At 46.9% G+C, this 25,485-nt stretch overlaps 1 protein-coding gene across 2 annotated transcripts in view; it reads right to left on the bottom strand.

The window, feature by feature from the left end:
• Window positions 1-24,951, bottom strand: part of COL9A3 (collagen type IX alpha 3 chain) — a 69,864-nt gene extending 44,913 nt beyond the window's left edge. The window contains exons 1-9 of one of the 2 annotated variants that reach the window (XM_081196204.1): window positions 24,795-24,951; window positions 23,687-23,933; window positions 21,147-21,215; window positions 14,241-14,276; window positions 10,336-10,407; window positions 9,975-10,028; window positions 5,575-5,610; window positions 3,449-3,472; window positions 2,527-2,580 (exon numbers count right to left, since the gene is read on the bottom strand). In XM_081196204.1, coding sequence (XP_081052330.1) covers window positions 2,527-2,580; window positions 3,449-3,472; window positions 5,575-5,610; window positions 9,975-10,028; window positions 10,336-10,407; window positions 14,241-14,276; window positions 21,147-21,215; window positions 23,687-23,752 — 411 coding nt within the window. In that variant the 5' untranslated portion in view covers window positions 23,753-23,933; window positions 24,795-24,951. Of the gene's footprint in view, window positions 1-2,526; window positions 2,581-3,448; window positions 3,473-5,574; window positions 5,611-9,974; window positions 10,029-10,335; window positions 10,408-14,240; window positions 14,277-21,146; window positions 21,216-23,686; window positions 24,037-24,794 lie in introns of those variants that run through there. The other variant, XM_081196203.1, reaches the window with a different exon arrangement.
• Between the last annotated feature and the right edge of the window lie 534 nt (window positions 24,952-25,485).

Below are 25,485 nucleotides of genomic sequence, written 5' to 3' on the forward strand. Positions count from 1 at the left end.
GGCCCATAGATTGCAATGGGTCTTCTCTGAGTAGGGCTAATATTGGAGACAACCCAATACATGGAACACAGGCAAAGGCTGCCTGTACAAGTCTTTGGGCTTTGACTGATTTGCACATCTCAACCATTGGTTACACAGCCAATGTCGAATGCACAAACACTCCTTATATAGTCCATTTTCCTGGTGTAGAATTTATACGACCTGTTCACATCGTAACTGTCCCCCACCCTGCCCAGATTATATGCCTAGTTTATTTTGAGGTTTCCAAATACCGGAAAATAGGAGAAGGAGGGGGTCAATTTTCGTCACCTTCCCCTTTGTGGCAGGACACAGACTGGGTCTCCCAGGGTTCCAAAATGTGCTGAACACCTCCGCAGGTATAAAAATCACCCCACAAGTCTTCCACAATTTGGAAGGTGATGGAAAAAAGAGATAAAGGGGGCAGAGCTAGCATGTTCGCCCGCACTAGCCTCCCTGACATTTTTGCAGTCTCCAACTAATGCATCCCAGCAGCGCAAGGATTTTTATTTGCACGACGGGAATTTATTCCTTCTCCTCCCCCCACTGTGTTCACCCCACATGCTTCCCAAATCTGCTCCAGAGGGTTGGGGGGGGAGACCCCATAATAGATTTAGTGGAGGGGGGTGGAGAGGGGGCAAAATCCTGTGGCACCATCAGAAATCCTTGCGCTGATATGTTTTACTTGGTGATATTTTGCACACATCCCCATATTTGGATTATCTGAATGAAGATCTTGTTGCATTCTGTGTTTACTCAAGCACACTGATGCTCCAAAGCCACTCTTGCAGTGGAAATGTTGCCGGGGACTTAATATTTGCTCTCCCGGTCTCTCCGGGCTTTTCTGATGCAGCAGCTTCGCACAGCCAATCCCAACAACAATTTGGGCAGGCAAACAGTTTGATCTCCCTGCTGTGACTGTTATGTGAGGCCAAAGGAGGTGGATGCCGTAAAGGTGAAAGCCCAGCCTGGCTGGGAAAGGATCACATGGGAGCCAGAAGAAAAACAGAAGAGAACAGGATACTAGCGGCAGGAAGTCTTGCACAGTCAAGCTCACTGAGTGGAAGAGGACTCCAGGAGCAGGGGAGTTAATGGCCAAGACGGGGGACAAAACAAAACATTTTTCAGAGGCCAAGTGCCATGCTCCATCCCTAAAGCAGGGATCGCCAGCTTTTGCAGCAGGGCATATTTGCAAACTGGAGAAACTGCTGTGTGCAAACAGATTATGAAAAACAAGATAAAACATCAAACATTAAAAACTTCCCTAAACAGGGCTGCCTTCAGATGTCTTCGAAAAGTCAGATAGTTGTTTATTTCCTTGACATCTGATGGGAGGGTGTTCCACAGGGCGGGTGCCACCACCGAGAAGGCCCTCTGCCTGGTTCCCTGCAACCTCACTTTTCGCAGGGAGGGAACCGCCAGAAGGCCCTCGGAGCTGGACCTCAGTGTCTGGGTTGGACGATAGAGGTGGAGACGCTCCTTCAGGTATACTGGACTGAGGCTGTTTAGGGCTTTAGAGGTCAGCAGCAACACTTTGAATTGTGCTCAGAAACCTACTGGGAGCCAATGTAGGTCTTTCAGGACCAGTGTTATATGGTCTCAGTGACCACTCCCTGTCACCAGTCTAGCTGCTGCATTCTGGATTAATTGTAGTTTCCGGGTCACCTTCAAAGGTAGCTTCTTTCAAGCTTCTTTTCTGGGTGGGATGGTGGGGAACCTGGCAAGTACTGAGGAAGGTCTCTGTGGGCATGTGTGTGCCCATGGACACCTCCCTGGAGAACTCTGCTTTAGGGCATTCTGAGCGCCGCTGAGTTATCGTTAAATAAGGTGGTTAGCTGTAAAGAAGGGGAATTATGTTATAGGGGGGCAGCTTATTCCTTGGGTACCCAAAGGCATCCCAGCTTTGCACTGGGCCGTCGTCATGCAAAGGAAGCTTCAAGCAAGGTTGATGCTGCAACCCTGCATTCTTCTCACCACAAACAAAAATTGCACAAACCACCTCCATGAATTGTTTTTTTGTGTGGCTGTTCCCTTCCAAGCAGTGCTGGGTTTAGGGCGGTTCCACAGTACAGGCCGCCGAGCCGAGGGAGCACAAAATAACAATAACAGAAAACCTACATTTATATGAGTACAGACTGAGAAGATCGATAAAAAGCCACTGTGCCAAAAGGAGTTATTGTGAAAATAAAAAATATTTCCGGGGGGAAGGGGACAAAGGTTGTGCTCACTCAGGATGCCAAGTGACCAAAATCTGCCTCTGTTTCAAGAGCTGCTCCCTTCTCAGCCACGCTAAAAGGAGACGCAGCTGCCAAATTTTGAATCGATTCAGTACTTGGCTCTGAGAGGGCGCCATTATGCTGGCAGGCGTTGCTTGTAAAGGAAAGATTGCCACCTGGTTGTTTCGACATACAGTTGCAAGACCTGAAAAACGCAGGGCTGAAAGGCAAGAGGTTTGTCCCTTTGGGGCGCATCCTGGCATGGGAAATGTCAGAAGGAAGAGGAACTCACGGGTGGTCCTGGATATCCGTTTCCACCTGGGAGCCCACTGGGGCCTGGAGGTCCCTGCAAAAGAGAGAAAGCATGTTATATGAGCCAGAACCGTAGGACAGGAGCTCTGAACATCCAAGGTATTTGAATCATCTTGCGAAGGAGCTTTTTCTTCCTTCCAATCCAATCGATCATTTATTGCGTTTGACTAAAAGCCATTACAAATTCAATTACGGATCCAGCGAGTCAATTAAAACCTGTTAAATATATATATATCCAGAAATATACATCCATTTACAATAAGTAAAATTTATGAATCACCTGCACTGTCTACAGCGTTGTCTTTTATATAGCTAGCGTGAATACTTTTAGCTGCTTTAGCAAATAGGGCTGTTCTGTATGGCACAACTGGATCACAATCAAATAGGGGTGCGGGTGGTGCTGTGGGTTAAACCACAGAGCCTAGGACTTGCCGATGAGAAGGTCGGCGGTTTGAATCCCCGCGACAGGGTGAGCTCCCGTTCTTCGGTCCCTGTTCCTGCCAGCCTAGCAGTTCGAAAGCACGTCAAAGTGCAAGTAGATAAATAGGTACCGCTCCAGCAGGAAGGTAAACGGCGTTTCTGTGCGCTGCTCTGGTTCGCCAGAAGCGGCTTAGTCATGCTGGCCACATGACCCGGAAGCTGTACGCCGGCTCCCTCGGCCAGTAAAGCGAGACGAGCGCCGCAACCCCAGAGTCGGCCACGACTGGACCTAATGGTCAGGGGTCCCCTTTACCTTTACCTTTACCTTACCCCACAAATACAAAGTCTTAAATGCCTAAAACTGATGCAGGCATTGTTTGAATATGGAGAGCTGTGAAGGCAGTTTTCAGGGAGGCAAAGGTAAGCATTGAGCTCTGGTGTGGTTAGATTTCGGCAAATAGTACCAAGCTGGTCTTGCTTACCGGAGGCCCTGGAAGTCCTTTGCCCTGAAAGTGAGATCAAAATTACATTTTAAAAATAGAAGATTCATAAAAAATAGACCTTGTTTGAAAACCCACTCTCTCCTCTCTTTACCCTTCCCTTTATTCAAATATAAAATGTGCAGTTTTAAAACATTAGCAAACTATTTTGCCCCTTTCCTGCTAAGGGAATGGATATTCTTACACGGATGTAAGAGGCTGTAAAATCAATGTGTGGTTTTGTTAAGTATAATTGTTTAATGCACATTGAAATGGAAAATAACTCTATAATGTGCCTGCATGTATACTGTGAAGCATGGCATGGAAATTTCCACTGAAGCTGCAGAGAGCCTAACAGGATAATCATTAAGTGGGGCTGTATTTCTGCTGGCTCAGTCACAAGCCGAGAATCCCATAGGTCTATGCATACGCTTTGTTTTCCAGCTGCTGAAGAGAATGGACGTGCTAATCTCTCCGGTAAAACAGCCACAGGCTAAATGGAGGCTGTTTGAGGAGAGATATAGCTTTGATTGTTTAGCTCAAGATGCAAGATGCTAGTAATCTAAAAGGTTTATACCTATGCTGGGATCAGTATAAAGAAATAGGCAACTATCTGAATGTAACTTTTATTGTTTCAAGTTGTTTGGAGTTAAAGTTCTGCAAGTAAAGTTTCTGAACCATATTTTTGGACTGGAGAATTTTTACTTCAAAGAAGAGTCTGTTTCTATTCATCCAACAGCTTGCATAGGTGCAATATTAATAACCGCAATAGGTTTCTCATCCAATTGTGGTGAGTGCCCATAACTGCCCGTCAGGAAGAGCAAAGTGACTTATCCTTTGAGCCCAGTTAGACAAACACCCACCATCTATTAAATGATCATCTGAGGACCTTGCTGGCCTTGCTACATTTGAACATATGTCTTATAATTGTCAATATTGTTCAGCTGTCTGTCAGGACATTTGGGTGCCATATATCGACTTGTAGGTTTAAACTGAGATGGATATATTGATGGTTTTTGTATTATTATTGGGAGCCGGGGTTTTCTTTTTGCCTTTTCGCTTCTTCCTTTCGTTAAATTTGCTATAAAAATAAATAAATGTCTGCAATTGCGCATGTTAGCTGTTTAATGGATAGGACCAACTCTGACCAATGCAGGACGCACAGTTCCTTCTTCAGCTACAAAAACCAAAACAAAAACACATGCGGTCCCGTCCCCCCCCCCCCGAAATGATCCAGGGTGACAGAACATCAGTTCACATCATGATGTCACATTAACAGTGGAGACAAAAGGCAATACTGTGAACTATTGGCACAATATCTTCACAGCTTTCCGCAGCGATGGCACAAGATTTATTAACAAAATGGGATTTTGCACCTTTATAACTTTTATGAGCTGGTCCAAATCCTTGCTGATTCCAATGGAAATAATATTCCTAATGATTTTGCCACCCCAGTAACTGTGGCCAAATGTACCCATCTGTTGGCGCCGGCTAATTTTCAGGCCCAGCAGACGTTGAGTTCGAAATTGAACACTGGACCAGATCTAGCATCTCCTCTCCCAGCTATTCTTGGACACACAAAGCTTCCTTGTGCTATGTAGTCTGGTACTATCTGCTATGACTTCCCATTTTTCAGCTTCTTTAAACAGGAGGTGCTGGGACCACCTGGATCAGGGGACGGCAAGGTTTACCTTGCCTGGGCCGGTTTACTCCAGCGGAGATCCCCCCATAGGCCAGACTGCGCACGACCCCACGATTTCCGGCGTCTACACCTGCGCAGACGCAAATTCCATCGTCTGCGCAGACATGATTTCCAGTGCCACGAAAGCGAGTCCCCGTGCCGCGCTGATTTAGCACAGCTCGCAGGGACTCGCTGAGTGGGTGGCTCGGTTCGGGGGCTGGTTAAACGACCCCCCCCACTTGTGGCCCATGGGCCTTAGGTTGCCGACCCCTGACCTGGATGCAAAAGGTGTGTTCTGCCCCTTAGCTATGCCCTTGCCTTATTCCTGCGACTTCAGAAACAGCAGCACGAAGGATCCCCATTGACATTGTACTACGCAGCAATGTACATGAGGCACAACCTACTCCATACTTATATGCAAGAGATATAAAATTGTAGGTTTACTCACGGCTGGTCCAGCTGGCCCCGGAGGTCCTATGGCACCCTGCCAGATTGAAACATTAAAATTAGCGCTGCACTGAATTTGGATTCCACTGTGAAAGTTGCCATTTAGGGACTGATGTCAAAATGACCACAGAAACACTGCATTCTGCTCTTTCATGAGCACCTCTTTGCAGTCATGGTTCCTCTAATTTTGTTTCATTTTTATTTGTTTGTTTTTGAATTTATATGCCACCTTTATCTTCCAAGGAGGTCTCCTCTCCATTTCATCTGCAAAACAACCCTGAAAGGCCAGTTAGGTTGAGAGGCGATGACTGGCCCAAGATCACCCAGTGAGTTTCAGGGCTCAGTGGGGATCCTAACCCTGGTCTCTCCCAGGTCATAGTCCAACACTCTAACCATTACACAACACTGCTGCTCCTGCTTTGGGAGGTGGGGAAGTGGGAATTCACGCCCACTGCCCAACCATCTGAGAAGGTGCTCCCAGCCTTGTCAAATGGTGCTGAGCACCGGTGGTCACAAAACCAGTTCTACGCTGTGCATAATAACTCACAAGTTGTTGGTGCAGAAAGAGACTCATGTCGCCTTGCACAACTGAATGCACACCCCAGTTCAGTGTGAATGGGTGACCCTCTGGATGCCAGCATTGCCCATTTGCACTAGATCGCTTTGAACCAGTAGTGCAAAAAACAACACCCCCCCACCTCTTCATGTTGATGCTTTTGGATGTATAGAGATGCAGGTATAGATCAATTGCAGGAAATAATAAATTACATATATGTTTGCCCTCCCCTCCCTTTCAACTCAGTAATAAGAAGTGATCAGGCTTGCTAAAAAACATAAAACAGAAAAATCAGTTGCACCCATTGGCCTACTGAAAAAACTTTCTGACCAACGTCACAAATTCACACCAGGCAGAGTTGTAACTCTCCTCGTTTGCTTTATACCAAGGCAGAGGGTTCTCTCTGTTTTTTGAATATTTTTTAATTAGTTTTTCAACATAAACCCAATAAAGTGGTACCTCGGTTTCCGAACATAATCTGCTCCGAGTTCCAAAATGTTTGAAAATGGAAAACTCAATACGAAAAATTCAACATGGAAGCCGCGTGGCATGTTCAACTTCTGAGATGCTTTCAAAAACCGAAGCATTTACTTCTGGGTTTACGGTGTTCGTAAACTGAAATGTTTGTCAACGGAAATGTTCGAAAACCAAGGTACCACTGTAATAGCCAAATTATAATAGTAACGATTAATTCCAAAATTATCAAAATTATCAAAATGTCAATCAACTTCCAATTAATGCATTTTAGTTAAATTGGCTCCCCGCATGGTGGACTGGGTGCAATTTCCGATCTTGTATCACTGCGTTCCATAATCTTAATTAATATCAGTTACATTTCAGTTATAATAATAATCCCTTAGTCAACGGCTGCATAATTAATGGTTTCCATCCATGATGTTACACTATATAAATTTGTAAAGCTTCAAGTGAGGAACTCAAACTGTTATCTTTATTCTGCCCTGCATGTGAAAACTGTTATGTGCATGGAGGTCATGTGACTTGTATGGCAGCACAACCCGGAAGACACATGTCCAAATTTTGCGCTGGGGCATGTCAGAGGGTATGGTAGCACCATTCACATTGCAAGAAAGGAGATTCCAAATAAACATCAGGAAGAACTTTCTGACAGAAAGAGTTGTTCTGGTTGTGGACTCTCCTTCCTTGAGAGCCAGTGTGGTGTAGTGGTTAAGAGCGGTGGACTCGTAATCTGGTGAACCGGGTTCGCGTCTCCGCTCCTCCACATGCAGCTGCTGGGTGACCTTGGGCTAGTCACACTTCTCTGAAGTCTCTCAGCCTCACTCACCTCACAGAGTGTTTGTTGTGGGGGAGGAAGGGAAAGGAGAATATTAGCCGCTTTGAGACTCATTCAGGTAATGATAAAACGGGATATCAAATCCAAACTCCTCTTCTTCTTCTTCTCTTCTTCCTTGGAGGTTTTTAAGCAGAGGTGGGAGGGTCATCTGTCATGGATGCTTTAGCTGAGATTCCTGCATTGCAGGGAGTCGGACTACAATGACTCTTGCGTCACTGGGTCTTGGCAGATGAAAACTAACAGGCACAGGAGGAGTTCAGCACCCCTCCTGCCCGTCATTTGCAAAGCGCCTCCCCCTTTCCCGCCATTGCTATAATATTGGCAAGCATGTCTCTGAACCCTGTTTGAAGATGTAAGTGCCTTTAAGCAGGGATTTGTCACAGCAACGTAAGGAGAGACAGCTAGATGGGCAAATGGCCCATCTAGTCCATCATCCTGTTCTCATAGTGGAAAATCGGATGCTTGTGGGAGGCCTGCAAGCAGGATTTGAACACAAGAGCATTCCCCTTTCCTGCGGCTTCCAGTAACTGGGTTGTTGTTGTTTAGTCGTTTAGTCGTGTCCGACTCTTCGTGTCCCCATGTACCAGAGCACGCCAGGCACTCCTGTCTTCCACTGCCTCCCGCAGTTTGGTCAGACTCATGTTTGTAGCTTCGAGAACACTGTCCAACCATCTCGTCCTCTGCTGTCCCCTTCTCCTTGTGCCCTCCATCTTTCCCAACATCAGGGTCTTTTCCAGGGAGTCTTCTCTTCTCATGAGGTGGCCAAAGTATTGGAACCTCAGCTTCAGGATCTGTCCTTCCAATGAGCACTCAGGGCTGATTTCCTTCAGAAAGGATAGGTATGATCTTCTTGCAGTCCATGGGACTCTCAAGAGTCTCCTCCAGCACCAGAATTCAAAAGCATCAATTCTTCGGCAATCAGCCTTCATTATGGTCCAGCTCTCACTTCCATACATCACTACTGGGAAAACCATAGCTTTAACTATACGGATCTATATTCCAGTAACTGGTACTGAGAAGCATTGCTGGCTATGACCGTGGAGGCAGAACAGAGATATCCTGTCGAAAGCTCTCTCCTCCATGAATTTGGCCTTAAAAAAGGGACTTGGTTTACGAAAACATCTGAAAAGCTGTTGCTTGATTTGGAGTTCAAAAGGAAGGGCACCCTGGCATTCTGCATACCACACCAAAACAGATTAGTAGGGTTCCCCCCCCCTTGTTAAATTTAAAGACAACCCTCGAATCAAATGGACAGCTTCTGAGAGCTCAAAGCCTTAATTAATTCCATTTCCACCCCCTTAAGATCAGGCTGTAATCCCATCAAGATCAACTTTGTTTACAAATGCCAGCTTAGTTATAGATTTTTAAAAGCTCGGTTATGCACATTTTTTTGTTCCTGGACTACTTCCTGACAGATCCTAAACTAGTCTTTTACAGCGCTGGCTGCTTGGAAGGAAAGAGTGGGTTGTTGTCCTTCTTAATGGCTGAAGAAATGATGAGTTCTCAGGGAAAGCTTGGTAATTCTTACATCAAATCTGCTGCAGACCTCGCACAAATCCTGAGCTAGAATCCCTTAAAATATGGAAAGTAATTCACACACTGGTTAGCTGTATGTGCAGTGGGTAATAGCAAAGTTGGGGGACCTGTGGACCTTTCCAGATATTGTTTAGCCTGGATAAAAGGAGACTGAGAGGAGAGATGATAGCCATCTTCAAATATCTAAAGGACTGTCACATGGAGGATGGTGCAACTTTGTCTTCTCCTGCTTTGGAGGGTAGGACTCAAACCAATGGCTTCAAGATGCAAGAATGGAGATTCCGACTAAACATCAGGAAGAACTTTCTGACTGTAAGAGCTGTTCAACCATGGAACTGTCTCCCTTGGGAGATGGTGGACTTTCCTTCCTTAGAAGTTTTTAAGCAGAGGTTGGATGGCCATCTGTCATGGATGCTTTAGCTGAGATTCCTGCATTGCATGGGGTTGGACTAGATCAGGGTTTCTCAAACTTGGATCTCCAGCTGGTTTTGGACTACAGTTCCTATCATCCCTGACCCCTGGTCTTGCTGGCTAGGGATGATGGGAGTTGTAGTCCAACAACAGCTGGAGACTTGAGGTCGGGAAACACTGGACTAGATGAATCTCAGGGTCCCTTCCAACTCTACGATTCTATTCTCCCATCAACCCCAGCCAGCACAACCAATGGTCAGGGATGTTGGGACTTGCAGAAGAACAACATCTAGAGGGCTGCACGTTCCTCACCCCCATTCTAGATCAACTATCCCAGGGGCAGGGGACCATTTTTATCCTGAGGGTCACATTCACTTCTGGGCAAACCATCTGAGAGCCACATGGCAGAATTGGGTGGAACAGTTAATTGCCAATTTCACCTTTTCTGAAGGAGAACCCAGCAACACCTAGAAGACCTCAGGCTTCCCATCCCTGGCAGGCAGATTAATATTGCCATTCCACTTTGGTCAATGAGCTTGCTTTTGCCCCAATGGTCCTTCAAGTTTTTAAAAGTTCTGGTACTTACTCTGTCCCCTGGTGGCCCTACTGGTCCAGGTGGGCCATCAGATCCCGTTAAACCCTGACGAAGAAACAGCAGAGAAAATATTAACGTTTTCATTTATGAGATTTCTTACCCATCCTTCACCACGAGGTCCAGAGGCGGGATACGACAACTGACAAAATTCAATATTAAAACCAGTCTTTAAAAATTATAGCCAAGAGAACAGAGTGGGGTCCTTTTTTAAAAAAGAAAAGAGAATGACTATATTGAAGAACACACAGAGAGAGATTTCCCCCCATAATTTGAGCGCTGGGATGTGAGCAAAACATGCTGGGAATTGCTCTCACTAATGAGGAGGGCGCAGGAAGGAATATTCAATACTTACATCTACTCCCGGAAGGCCAGGCAAGCCGGCATTCCCTGCTTTCCCAGGCTTCCCTGGTGCTCCTTTCGGCCCCTAAACCAGATTAAGAGGCAAGCACTGTTAATATAACAACCACAGAGACATAACAGGATAGCATGGCTTCAGCGTTGGCACTTTCTCAAAGCGTGGACTCCACTGCATATATGAGCGCGGAATTTCTTTCAAGTCTCGGAATTGGAATCCATGCTTGACTCACACCAGCAGGAAGGCTCCCCTCAGCGGAATTCTATCCCTGCAGCCTGCTTAATGAGTTGCTAAGTATTTCTCAAGGCTCTGAGCACTTCTCTGCTGTGGGATGTGGAAAAAGAGAAATGGCTTTGTGCTCCCCAGATATTTCTCTGCAGCCCCACAAGCTCCAGAGTGGTTCTCAAAGGGTGTGGTGTGCCACATGGCTGGAGGTGGTGGCAAGCATGGCAGGAAGACCCAAGGGCAATCAATATGCCAAGGGCACTTCCCGGCCAAAGGAATGTGCACTGCAGATAGCTAAGTATTCGTTGCCAAAGATAACACAGTCGCTTCTACAGCTCTGGGTAGATACCGTATTTTTCGCCCCATAGGATGCACTTTTCCCCCTCCAAAAATGAAGGGGAAATGTGTGTGTGTCCTATGGGGCGAATGCAGGCTTTCACTGAAGCCTGGAGAGTGAGAGGGGTGGGTGCGCACTGACCCCTCTCGCTCTCCAGGCTTCAGGAAGCTCTGCGCAACCCTCGGGAGACCGGTCTCCCGAGGGTTGCGCAGAGCTGTCTGCAGTCCCGGGCTCAGCGCAGCTCTGCACGGCCATCGGGAGTGGGGCGCGAAGTCCCACCCGGCTCCCGATGGCTGCGCAGAGCCACCTGCAGTCCCGGGCTCAGAGCAGCACTGCGCGGCCATCGGGAGTGGGGCACAAAGTCCCGCCCGGCTCCCGATGGCTGCACAGAGCCGCCTGCAGTCCCAGGCTCAGCGCAGCTCTGCGCGGCCATCGGGAGCCGGGCCCGAAGTCCCGCCCGGCTCCCGATGGCTGCGCAGAGCTGCCTCCAGTCCCAGGCTCAGCGCACCTCTCCCCATCGCCAACCCCACAAGCTCGGGAGACAGTGGGGAGGCGGAGCGCGCCTTCCCGCTGTTCCCTGACCTGGTTCTTCCAGCCCCGCACCTGGAGGCGGTGCGTCCTATGGGGCGCAAAATATGGTAATTTATTACGGTCAGAGACCAGCTTATAAAACACACTTGGGGGTACAATCCCAGAAGGAAAACAAACATTTAAAACAATGTACAACAATAAATTAAAAATTTGTAAATGCGATAAGCGTATAGACACTTAAAACTTTAAGATAAGCTACCGCAGAGAGATGACCCAGAGTCACCCATGGAACCGAGTTTGGGGATTTTCTTAATGAACTAGTTTGAGTCAGGGGATGGTCTGTGCGTACAGATCTGTACACAGAATCTGGCGACCATCCAGGTCGTCTTACGATCTTTGCCTAACAGGAAAAGGTCGAATTTTTGCTTTTCCGGGAGGTCAGCGAGCCTCACCAGCAGGGGATCAATGGTCTCACAACATGCCTCTTGATAAAAGGGACATCTAAAAAACAAGCGCTCTGGGCTTCCTATCTCCCCCAATGAACAGGCGCAAAGTTTCTGAGCATATGGGGCTTTTTTAAAGGAACAGCTCTGGGTATCAATGCGCACCAATCCAGCGGCTAGGCAGCTGTGCCCAGGTCCACGCTTTGTGGAGCAGTGGCAGCAACAGAGGACCACTTGCTGCAGCCGGAGACTGCGCCTTTGTGGAAACTTCCTCTGCTCATCCCTTTTCAGTCCCCTCCTGGTTCTGGGAAACAGTGGTGCAGGAAAATGTGGGGAAGCATCCAGCCCTTCACTTGCCTGACCTGCGTGTTCTTCCTCCTGTGCTCCACCCCCCAGCTCTGAAGCTCCCCCTGCCTCCGAGTCTTGGCTCCTGGGTGGTACAGGTCCCCCACAAACCACTGCCCTCCTCTTGCAAGTCAGACTCCATGCTCCCTTCTACTGCTGCACCCTCAACAATGCCCTGCCAGTCCCTGGCACAATATTATACTTTGGGAACGATCCGTGTTCTTATGCAGCTGTATTGTTCTATGCTTCCTGTAAGTCCCGTGATCATATTCTAAAAAAAAACCTGTGATATAAATCAAGCACTGCTAGGATATCAGGCTTCAGGGAATTGCCTTCCTCCCCCTGTGGCAGTAGATAAACAGAACAAAGGGAAAGGAGTCTTCCTACCAGTTAGAAACTTTAATAATCATAGTGAGAGAACAAAGAACACATCTCCTATAAATGGCGGTTCTCCCAATTAAGGATCACACCCTGAAATATACTCGGAGTCCTGTAGTGATTTCATGCTCTTTATTGCAGCTTGTAAAAAAGGGATGGAATTGCCCCCCAAACCTCAGGCTTTTATATACATTATTTACACAATGAGTCCCATCTGATTGGCTGATTCTGCTTCCCTCCTAGAGTCTGATTGGTCTTTTCCTGCAGGCCAATCAGTTGTTGCGTTCTATGATCTTACCAGCCTAATAGGCTGATTAACTTCCTCCTGGAGCCTGATTGGTCTTTTTCTGCAAGCCAGTCAGTTGTTGCATTCTAGGATCCTACTTGCCTATTGTTCTAGGATCCAAGCTTAGTACATAACACCCCCCCTTCTGTCCCTATTAATCTACATCACTCCTGCATCTAGTAATCTGAGTTTATACCCTCTGTGCTTTCTGTTCTGCCACTTTCTCAGCTCTTCTTGACCTTGGGCTGAGCGAACGAATGCTGTCCAGAGACTGTAAATCTCTTAACCCTCTCCCCCTGCAGTGCTTCTTCTCCTAGCTGTTCCGCATCCAGTATTTCCCAGCTACTGCCTTCTGAACTGTGCCCCTCCGCAAACCACTGTTCCAAATCTATGCTGTACTCCTGCTCCTGGGAAGATTCAGGATCAGGGTAGGGGGTGGCTCCCACCATTCCTCCTCACTGCAGCCCTCCCTGATGTAGGAGTTGTTTCTTTTCATTTCCCAACAAATTTCTTATCAGTAAAAAAAATTCGGTGTTGCACAAGCAGATTTTTATTCTCAAAGTGTGGCCCAGGGAAAAAAGCTTGATAACCACTGAGCTAGAGGCTCTCAAGTTTTTCATCCCTACCTGTCCTCCTTTCAGAAATAAAAGTTACCGGAAGCTGCTTTTATTTCCCAGACAAGTGTGTTCCTTGGTCCTTTGCTGTCACTACTCCTCCTATACCCTTTGCCCCTGATTCTAGTCCCTTTCTTGTACCACAGATGCTTCTGATCATTCCTTGGGTCCATCTATCTCTGTAATGTCTACACTGACTGGTAGCAACACTCTAGAGTTTCAGGGTCTCTCTCAACCCTACCTGGAGATGCTGGGGACTTGAACCCGGAACCTTCTGCATCAACCTCATTACTATTATTAACTTTTTTATTATCCATTGATATTACTATTATTATTAAAAATTTGCATACCAGCCTTTGACAAAAGACCACGGGGCAGTTTTACAACAGAGAACACAAAGCACAATGCGTAATGTGATACCTATGCAATATTCAGATCTGAACAGTTACAGAAATAAAATCACAATAAGGAAAAATGCACAACAGAAGACAGCTTCTCATAAAATGCAGATTCTCACTGCAGCAAATAAATAAACAAGGGAGGAGAAAATGGGCAGCGGGGTATCTAAAAATACAGTAACGGAGCACACTTGCAGAATCTTACCTCTATCCAAAGTAGCTCTTAATCCCAGCCACCCACATAGAGCATCTGCATGCAAAGTCTCTGATCTGCCACTGAGCGATGGCGCTTGTTGGACTCCCCCAAGGACAACATTAAGTAATGTTAAATGAGCAAATACTTACTGGTGGACCAGGCAAACCAGGAGGCCCAGGCTCTCCCTAAATATTTTAAAAGAAAGCAGAATTAAGAGTTAGGTTCCTATCTCCACTGTCAGCTGCCATATTTACACCCAATCTTTCCCCAGCCCCATTAAAAGCACATGAAGATTTCCTGTAAGTCCGGATGCTTGAGTACTTGCTAGAACTTCACTGTCCACTAAGATTTAGGAACTCCTAAAGCATCATTTTGGGACGCGGGTGGCGCTGTGGGTTAAACCACAGAGCCTAGGAGTTGCCGATCAGAAGGTCGGCGGTTTGAATCCCCGCGATGGGGTGAGCTCCCGTTGCTAGGTCCCTGCTCCTGCCAACCTAGCAGTTTGAAAGCACATCAAAGTGCAAGTAGATAAATAGGTACCACTCCAGCGGGAAGGTAAACGGCGTTTCCGTGCGCTGCTCTGGTTCGCCAGAAGCGGCTTAGTCATGCTGGCCACATGACCCGGAAGCTGTACGCCGGCTCCCTCGGCCAATAAAGCGAGATGAGCACCGCAACCCCAGAGTCGGTCACAACTGGACCTGGACCAAGCTAAGCTGGGTCTGGTCAGAGCACAATTCAAAGTGTTGGTGCTGACCTTTAAAGCCCTAAATGGCCTCAGTCCTGTATACCTGAAGGAGCGTCTCCACCCCCATCGTTCAGCCCGGACACTGAGGTCCAGTGCCGAGGCCCTTCTGGTGGTTCCCTCACTGCGAGATGGGAGGTTACAGGAAACCAGGCACAGGGCCTTCTCGGTAGTGGTGCCCACCCTGTGGAATGCCCTCCCCTCAGAGGTCAAGGAAATAAACAACTATCTTACTTTTAGAAGACATCTGAAGGCAGTCCTGTTCAGGGAAGTTTTTAATGTTTGATGTTTTATCATGTTTTTAATATTCTGTTGGGAGCCGCCCAGTGTGGCTGGGGAAACGCAGCCAGATGGGCAGGGTAAATATAATTTATTAATTAATTATTATAATAATAATTATCATCATCATCATCTGGATGGGACACCTCCTGGGAACCCTATCGTTCCCCTTGCAGTCCACGAGAGAGAATATAAATGTAAGAAAAATGAACCAGCCTGCCCACTGTGGGAGAAAGGACGAGGCAGACCAGGTGTGGGGAACCTCTGGCCCTCCAGACGCTACTGAACTACAACTCCCAGCAGCCCCAGCAAGCATGGTTAATGACCAGGGATGATGGGAGCTCAGCAACACCTGGAGGACCAAGGGGTACCCACAACCTGATGCCTTTGGTCTGATCCTATGTCTAGAATAGTAGAGTACTAGAAGAGTATGGACTCATCCAACTCCAGGGGACCTGCTGAATCCATCCAATCTAACTTCTTGCCTGATGGATGCCTAGATTACTAAAATACCGTATTTTTCGCTCTATAAGGCACACTTTTTCCCTTCTAAAAAGTAAGGGAAAATGTGTGTGCATCTTATGGAGCGAATGCAGGCTGCACGGCTAAGCCAGAACAGGGAGAGGGAGCGCTGTGCAGCACTCCGTCTCGCTGTGCAGCGCTCCGTCTCGCTGTGCAGCGCTCCGTCTCGCTGTGCAGCGCTCCGTCTCGCTGTGCAGCGCTCCGTCTCGCTGTGCAGCGCTCCGTCTCGCTGTGCAGCGCTCTGTCTCGCTGTGCAGCGCTCTGTCTCATTGTTCTAGCTTCTGGCTTAGCTGCGCAAAGCCTCCGGAGGGCAGCGGGATGAAGCCACCCTGCTGCCCTGCGGAGGCTTCACGGGCTGCCCCAGAAGCCTCTGCAGGGCACGGGAATGAAGGCTCCCCGTGCCCTGTGGAGGCTTCGCACAAAGCTAGAACGGCTAGAGGGAGCGCTGCACAGCGCTCCCTCCAGCTATTCTGGCTTTTGGATGGCCCCGCGAAGCCTCTGCAGGGCACGTGGATGAAGGCTCCCTGTGCCCTGCAGAGGCTTCACACAAAGCTATCCCAGCTATCCCAGCGGCTATCCCAGAAGCCAGAACAGCAAGAGTCTATCCCAGAAGCCAGATCCCTCTTGCTGTTCTGGCTTCTGGGATTCAGAAATTTCCCCCTCTTATTTCCTCCCCCCTAAAGTAGGTGCGTCCTATAGAGCGAAAAATACGGTAGACTGCTGGAACTGAGGTTGGGGTAGGTGTTGGGTCACAGAATTGGAGAGTTGGGACCTCAAGTATCATCCAGTCCAACCCCATGCAATGCAGGGATTAAAGCATCCATGACAGATGGCCTTCCAACCTCTGCTGAAAAATCTCCAGTGGAGGAGATTCTGCAACCTCTTTTTAGGAATTTTAAATGATGATATTCCAAAAGACAAAACTAAATTTTTCCTATTCGCGACATTTGCAGCAAGAATCCTGGTGGCTAAGTATTGGAAAGGAAATCAGTTACCCACTAGGGGAGAGTGGTTATGTAAGCTTTCAGAATATTTAGAATTAGCCAAATTGACAGATATAATAAGACAAAAAGTGAAAAAGGAATGGGAGTGTCTAAATGAATACCTTAAAAGCCAAGGTTCGAGGACAGAAATCTGGCTGAGTCTGGAATAACCTTGTGAAGTGAAAGGATAAGAAAGAGGGATTTATATCTGGATGCTAGGATAGAGATGATAAGGAAAACAGGAAGACACAATGAGAGGTAAGGGAGGTGCTGTGGGATTGGTGGAAGTCAATGTTTGTTTTTCTTTTTAGTGTTTATAATATTAACTTGTAAGATATGGATTTGGGTTTTTTGTTTTGTTTTTTTGAATGTCGTTTTTTGTGTTTTGCGTACAGTGGTACCTCAGGTTTAGTACTTAATTCGTTCCGGAGGTCCGTACTTAACCTGAAACTGTTCTTAACCTGAAGCACCACTTTAGCTAATGGGGCCTCCTGCTGCTGCCGCGCCGCCACAGCACGATTTCTGTTCTCATCCTGAAGGTACTATTTCTGGGTTAGCGGAGTCTGTAACCTGAAGCGTATGTAACCCGAGGTACCACTGTATTGTTATTTTTTCAAAAAAATGTGTTGTTGTTGTTGTGGGGAAAATACTAATAAAATTTATAATAATTTTAAAAAAAAAATTTAAAAAAAGATCTTCCTGGATCTCAGAGGTTGGCAAGATCATCAATGTGTGTGGACATCTGATTTCTCACCCTTAGGTGGCAGCGTTTTAAAACCTGTTCTTCCTTGACTGCTCCCATATCATAAAGCAAAGAGAGCGCGGGGGGGGGGTGCAGGTTGGTTGCTTGGCTAGCATCCTTCTGTCTCGGGGGGGGGGCAGTGGAGGAGTACACATCGAAATGAGGCTACTCTGCAAGGTGCTGTGCAGGTTGCAGGTTGCACCTGGGACCGCCAGCAAGGAGGAGCATGCAAATGATCAGCCCCCTCATTTTTGAAAATATAAAAATCCACCTAATAGCCCAAGTCTGTCTTGACCCTTTGGCCTAAAACAGGTTCCTTGGTAGGTGGAAAACAGGAAAGGGGGGAAACTAAGCTGTGTCCATATTAATAAAGCTGGAGATTAATTTTAGGTTAAAACAAGATCCACACCAGGTAGCTTTACTCACTAATGGCTGGGAATGTTCGTTCAGAGAATATAAGTTGGGAAACTGTGTGTGTGCAGCTACTCACACAGAGTCAGTTAAGGTTTGGCAGACAGCCAGAAGGCAATCTGAAGGAGTAAGTCTGCCTGGTGATAACAGAGACATGGAGACCGCTCCCTGATTGGTCAAGCTCTCTCAAGGGAGTGACAATTAATGGCCTACTAACTGAAATGTGTTAGTTCAGGAGTTCAGTGTTCAGAGTTCTGTGTCAGTGTAGGAGTTGTGAGTTGTATCAGAGAGAGCTAGCAAAAGATCAGTGTTCCGTTCCTGTAAATAGTCCACTGTATATAATAAACACCTAACTACAAGTTCCTGGTTCCTGCTTCATCTATCCTGTCTGCAGCCAAGTTGCCAATTGCTTTTGTGAACTCTGCGTTTACTCTGCTAGGTCCGGCCAAGGTCCTGCAACTAGTCAGAAAGTTGCGAAATACCAAATAGGTTTTGCCAATAATATATTCCTCTCATTGGCAAGTTTCCCTCCTTGCTTTGCTTGCCCCCATGAAGAATTCTGTTGAGCTGAAAAGCTTGCATGCTGTTTTGTGACACATCCGCCTAATAAATAGGTTTGGCCCTAATGTCAATTTTGGGCACATCATGTCAAATGCCCTCACCCTGAACTGGATTCAGCATTTTGCCTTCAGCAAATAATCACAGAGTCAGAAGGGATCTCTGAGGGTCATCTAGTCCAACCCCCAACAACACAGGAATCTTTTGCATGTGACGTTGGTGGTCACCTGCTGACTTCTGATCATGCAATTAAGCCTGGAGTTAGCTAGCCCGGGCGTCGGGCGTTTGGGCAATCTGGCTTAGTACTGTCTATACAGACTGGTAGCAGCTCTGCAGGGTTTCAAGCCAGAGAAACTCCCAGCCCTGCTTGGGGATTGAACCCAGGACTGTCTGCAGGTGCTGAGCTCTGGCAGAGGGGTATGTTAGGTTCAGCGACTTGGCCTGAGGCTTAAGTACCAACCAACTCACCACATGCTGACATTTAACATCTTTTAAAAGTGGCTACCCTGTGGTTCCCAGTCCTCTGAATCCCCCTTCCTGATCCTCCATAGAACAGACAAGAAGAAAAACATTTTTTTGAGGGGGGGGGGAGTCAGAATTAATCAATCAGCTGCTAATAATTATATTTAAGGGTGCTCAGCAAAAATCCCTTTTCGCAAGCTTGTTTATTTCTATGAAATCTGTATCATATGATCACATAAAAGTCAAATACATTTAAAAAATGGATTAAACCCCCCCAAACACACACACACACACTATAGTTTTTAATGTCAGTTAAATCAATTCCCATTTGACAGCTGTTCTATTCTTAGGAGCTAAGCTAAGCAATTACCTTGTTAGATCATGACAAGAATATCAGTGTGTGTTTTTTTGGAGGTGGGGATGGGAAGGGTTTATTGTACAAAACATTCCTAGAATCATAGATTTGTAGAGTTGGAAGGGACCCCTGAGGGTGATGTAGTCCAGCCCCCTAGTTCACAGCTCACGTGAGCAGAACAATGCTCAGAGGGCACTTTTGCTGGCGGAAGTGGAAGGCAGTTTCCTCCTTCCGTCTGAAGCTCACTGCATCTGAAAATCTGCTCAGGAGGGCAAGTGACTCTATGGAACAGTGTCGGGCAAGAGTTTCCTGCCTTTCAGGGCATTGGGCTAAATGGCCCCTTCTGACTCCACAGCATAGCTGTCAACTTTTTCCTTTTTTGCAAGGAATCCTATTAGGAATAAGGGAATTTCCCTATAAAAAAAGGGAACAGTTGACAGCTATGCTCTACAATTATATGATTCTATGAAACAGGGAGGGGCGCGGGTGGTGCTGTGGTCTAAACCACTGAGTCTAGGGCTTGCTGATCGGAAGGTTGGCGGTTCGAATCCCCCCAACGGGGTGAGCTCCCTTTGCTCTGACCCAGCTTCTGCCAACCTAGCAGCTTGAAAGCACGCCAGTGCAAGTAGATAAATAGGTACCGCTCTGGCAGGAAGGTAAATGGAATTTCCGTGTGCTGCTCTGGTTTCGCCAGAAGCAGCTTAGTCATGCTGGCCACATGACCCTGAAAAACTGTCTGCGGACAAACGTTGGCTCCCTCGGCCAGTAAAGTGAGATGAGCACAACAACCCCAGAGTCGTCCACGACTGGACTTAACTATCAGGGGTCCTTTACCTTTATATGAAACAGGGGCTGCAGAGGCAATGGCTGCAAAATGCCCTTCTCCTTTTCCTGCAAAGGGAATACAGCTTTTTTGCCTTATGCCTTAGGTCTACCCAGTTCAGTATGGCCAACACTGGCTGGCAGCAGCAGCTTCTCCAGGGTTTCTAGCAGAGTTCTCTCCCAGCCCTACTTTGAAATGGCAAGGACTGAAGCCAGGAGCTTCTGAGGGCAGGCAGATGATCTGCCGATGAGCTGGAGACCCTTCCCCTTTCTTCCTCCGGTGGGAGCATTTACTAGATCCCGGTAATGCCGACCCAGCCCAAAGCATTTATGCTCCCAAGGCAACAGCGAAACGAGAAGCTGTTTGTGGTGGTGCATGCTGGGTTCTCCAAAAACCCTGCTGCGTCTCCCTGCTGTTCCCGGACCTGATCTCCAGGCAGGCGGGGGGGAGAAGAGCGCTTCTCCCCGCTGCCTGCCCCACCACTCCTGGGACAGCAGGGAGACGCTGCGTCTCCCTGCTGTTCCCGGACCTGATCTCCAGGCAGGCGGGGGGGAGGAGAGCGCTTCTCCCCGCTGCCTGCCCCACAAGCGCCTGGGGGGAAATAATTTTTTCCCTTTATTTCCCCCCAAAAAACTTGATGCGTCCTATGGGCCGGTGCGTCCTATGGGGTGAAAAATACGGTATATGACATCGCCTGTTTATTGAAACAAGGCATTCACTCAAAAATTCAACCTAGCAAGTAATATTCAGGTTTAATTCTATGAAGGATTATTTATCAGGGCGTGGGTTCAAGCCCCATGTTGGGCAAAAGATTTATGCATTTGTAAGGGGTTGGACTGGATGACCCTCACGGTCCCTTCCAATCCTACAAATCTGTGATCTCGGTGCTTCATTTTGCCCAGCAAGAAGCAGAAGAATGTTCAAGAAGATGTGGTCATTTTTCGCCCATGTTCTTGACGAACTAGATGTTCTGTGGCTGGAGGAAAGATTGCTTAAGACTCTCTCAGGGAGGAGAGATGAAAGAGGCACATTCTGCACTATAAATAGCAAGTCTTCAAGCCAGACAGGTTAGAGGTTGACCCATCAGTAATCCTACTCAGCCTATTAGGTTGGCCCACCAATGCTCCGCCCACTTCTCCCTCAAGCTTGGTCCAATCCCGGGCTGCTCAGATACTTACATCTATGCCATCTTTGCCAGATGTTCCAGGAGGTCCTCGTGGTCCTGGAGGTCCTCGTGGTCCTGGCCTCTGGGAAGGGAAGCAGGAGAAACGTGAGGCTTTGCATCAGGTGAAATGTAAGGAAATAGATCAAGAAGTTCATGGACAACCAGAGACTTCTATTTTTATATATATATATATAATTTTTATTGATTTTAACATATAAATTATAAAATGTACCACAAAATTTGTCACTTATACAATCTTTTTAGACTTCCATCAGCACCTCTGATGATCCACCGTTTTAACCACTTCTTATGCATTTCTTAACTTTATATTGCCTTCACATCTCTTAACAACCAGAGTCTTCTAAATCCCCTTCTGTTTGGGACAGGCATCTAAGGAACTCTTTGAGTGGCGACCTAACCAGCTCAGATGCTAGGGAGACAAACCTCCAGCCTTCATTAAAACATGTTACACAAATTTCCCCTCACCCTGTTTCTGGGGTTAGCTTTTGTGGTTACTTTGAAACAAGCACACATTCAATTCCAGACCCTTCATTTAGTGACACCCTTTCAGAAATGAGACCCCATTCCACAACTATAATTTATCACACTTGTATCCAGGGCCGGATTTCGGTTTGATGAGGCCCTAAGCTACTGAGGGTAATGGGGCCCTTTATATATCCAGCTGTCCTTTGCCAACAACAAATGGTCGCTTTTTTGTGTTGAATATATGCTATATGGTAACTTATGGACCTCATAGGTATCCAAAGCCATTTGCACGTAACAAAATATGTATTTTTTCAAAGTAATTGTTTTTTATCTTATATCTTGGAAATGTACATCCAAGGTTTTTTTCCTTTAAAGTTTTTTGGGGGGCCCCAAGAGAGTGGGGCCCTAAGCTATAGCTTGTTTAGCTTATACGTAAATCCAGCACTGCTTGTATCTTCTGTTCTCGGCTTCATTCCACTTGATCCTAATCACCACTATTATGGCAATCACTTATGCAGAACAACTCAATTGGCATCATAGCTGAGTGGGGGGGAGTTGAACCTCGGCATTTTATTTAATTGGTTTAAAAGATGCATCATCATTAAGTGCCAACACCAGGATGGTGTATATTATAAAATACATTTTATCAGCCATCATTAAAAACAAAGGCAACTACAAACAGCTCGTATCCCTGTCCTAAACACTATCCCTATGAAATACAGATTCCCCGACCCGCAATTGGTTTCCATCTCTCACCTGTATGTTCCTGTTGGCTGTCTATTTCTAAACTTTCAGACAAATTTGCGGCTCAGCAGATTCAAAAGGATTTCTCTCCCCCCCCCCCCAGTGGCTAATGGGTCAAAGCCCTTCTTCCTTTGCAGCACAGAATTTATAGCGCAGAAAAGATTAGCAAGCACGGTTCCCAATTACATTAATTGCACATCTTAACCCTACTGAGTTTTACAGAACCACTTTCCAATGTTGTGTTGGCGAATTACAGTTAACATTACAACAGTGTGCAAATTGCCATCTTTATAATATGTCTATAAGGTGGAGACATAGGGGTCTGCAGTCAATTTCTGTGAGCTGTGTCAAATTCTACTCAATGAATGCACGCACTGTTTGGTGCTAAGGTTGGGGGGGGGGAGAGAAATGCTATAAATGCTTTTCTATGTGGAAAAAAAGGCCCCAGAGAGTAACTTGCAACCAGGCATTGGTCAACAAAGCTTTCTTTGTACAGCAAGGTTTGCTCACGGATGGGACAGGACGACTCTAGATTCCTGAACCCGGCTGCAGACAAACTTCACTGGCAACTTTAGAGAAAAGAATCCCTTTTAATTCCCCCATAATTCAGTAATTAATATTCCTTGCAGGGTGCTCTTTAGGAATGGGACCTCTGCTGGATGAAGGATTTGCCATAAGGCTATTATTTCCCCCTTAAAAGTTAGTTCAGAGGAGATCAACTGATGGGAAAAGGAGGGGGGAGCTCACACCTCCAAAAAGGCTGAAAATACAGAACACTGGAGTTTTTGTTCTGTCTGAAACTTGGATTCTTTCATGTTAAACAAAACGGTTACTCTCCAAGTCAACTCCCCAACATCTTAGTGTTAATATCTTATAGTGAGGAAAAAAGTGTCTTTGTTTTAGAAACACGTAAAGTTTAATGAAGTTGATTTATGACACGGACCGTACAATAGCATTACAAAAATCATATAGATGAGGTAGATAATATAGATAACAGCTCAGTTTTCATAATCACTAAAGACTCTTCGAATCACAGCCCGATTCCTAAGACCAAGACCGCTCTCGTATTCTGCTATCTGGACTGTGCAAACGAAAATGTGAGCATTGAAGATTAATTGCTACTCAGGGAAGTACCACACCAACCCAGATAGAAGTCTTGCTGCTTTCAGGCTGAAACCTCACAGACCTATCTATACATAACGGAAAAGTGATATGGTCTGTCCTTTTCTTTTTGGGAGATGTGGATGATTGCTCCAGAAGATGGAGCTCAACTGCAGCTGGGAAGCTCTGTCCTTTCGAAAAGGCAGAAGGAACAATCCTTACCTGAGCTGAGGAGGAGGCCAAAAGCTGAGAAAGAAGAAGTAATCCGAGGGCTGAGAACCCAGCCATAGCCGTCACAAATTAATTCCTCTTGGCTCCAGAAGCCTTCTCCCCCTGCTGCCTATTATTCCTTCCTGTGCTTTTCAGAAACTCCACTCCTGAACGAGTCCCTTCCACCGCCAGGGAAACCTGTGCCTCCTGTCTGGAAGCGAACCGACACGCCAGCCAAGGAGGCAGAGGGGGCTGGACTCTGATGGAGAACGAGACCGGGCCACTGAGAAAGGGGAGGAGGAAAGGAAGAGCTGGACACCTCCATTCATAACTCAATATATTTTTTCCAGCTTGCTGGAGAATAGCAGCGGAAGGGGCCCAGGCACAGGGGGAGTGTTGATTTGCTTGGGTTAGCTGATTTAGGCTACATCCACACCATATGGACGCGGGTGGCGCTGTGGTCTAAACCACAGAGCCTAGGGCTTGCCGATCAGAAGGTCGGCGGTCGAATCCCTATGACGGGGTGAGCTCCCATTGCTCGGTCCCTGCTCCTGCCAACAAAGCAGTTTGAAAGCACTTCAAAGTGCAAGTAGATAAATAGGTACCACTCCGGCGGGAAGGTAAATGGCATTTCCGTGTGCTGCTCTGGTTCGCCAGAAGCGGCTTAATCGTGCTGGCCACATGACCTGGAAGCTGTACGCCGGCTCACTCAGCCAATAAAGCGAGATGAGTGCCACAACCCCAAAGTCGGCCACGACTGGACCTAATGGTCAGGGGTCCCTTTACCTTTACCACACCATATATTTAAAGCACTATGATACCACTATAAACAATCACTGCCTCCCCCAAATAATTCTGGGAGATGTAGTTTGTTAAGGGTGCCAAGAGTTGTTAGGCGAACTCTATTCCCCTGAGTTGTAATTCCTAGAGTTCCCTGGGAAGAGTAGATTAAGTCACCCTGGTAATTGTGGCTCTGGGAGGGGAATAGAGGCCTCCTAACTCTCAGCACACTTCAACGGCAGTGCCCAGAATTATTTGGGGGAAGCTGTGGGTTAAATATATGTTGTGGTCGATCCATTTGGCAATGCAAAAAGGCCTTGATCTCTCTGACACCACTTACATGGAAAAACATTAACAGGGTGTTAGCTGGGTGACCCAAGGATGTATCCATGTGAATCAGAGTCCCACCATGATTGGAATGGTTGCAGGGGTCATATCCAGAACAACTTAACTCTCACATTTTAAGTTCATCCATTAGAATTTGTACCCATGGATAAGCAGGACAGCGCTAGTGCACAAACCGGCAACAAGAGTTCAGACATACTTACTGATCCCTGAAGCACTATTTCTGGGTTAGCAGTGTCTGTAACCTGAAGCGTATGTAACCCGAGGTACCACTGTACTAGCATTTTATTTTGTTGCTTTCCTAAAGATGATTATTAGCATGGCATTTGTATTTTTCACAGCTGCAGCACACTGGAAAAATTGTGAGGTGTGCGATTTTGGGGTGGGGATGCTTAGGTCCAGCAGTGTACACTCAGAGTGCCTTATCAGATCAGAGAGAGACTTATCCAGGCTCTGGTAACCTCCTGGTTGGAGAAATACCTGTTCTACGTAGTCTGGAAACTTCAGCTGGTCCAGACCTGGGCAGGCATCGCACCACCGCTTGGTCATCTGCACTAGCTTCCAGTCCCTTTCCATGCCCAATTCAAAGTGTTTGTCTTAAACTTTAAACCTGGATTGCTGGACGTTCCCATTGTCCCAAACCATTGGACATTCTGGGTGGGGCTGGTGGGAGTTGTCAGCCTACC

The sequence above is a fragment of the Podarcis bocagei genome (genome assembly GCF_964188305.1).
Source record: "Podarcis bocagei genome assembly, chromosome: 5".
In the NCBI taxonomy this organism is placed as follows: domain Eukaryota; kingdom Metazoa; phylum Chordata; class Lepidosauria; order Squamata; family Lacertidae; genus Podarcis; species Podarcis bocagei.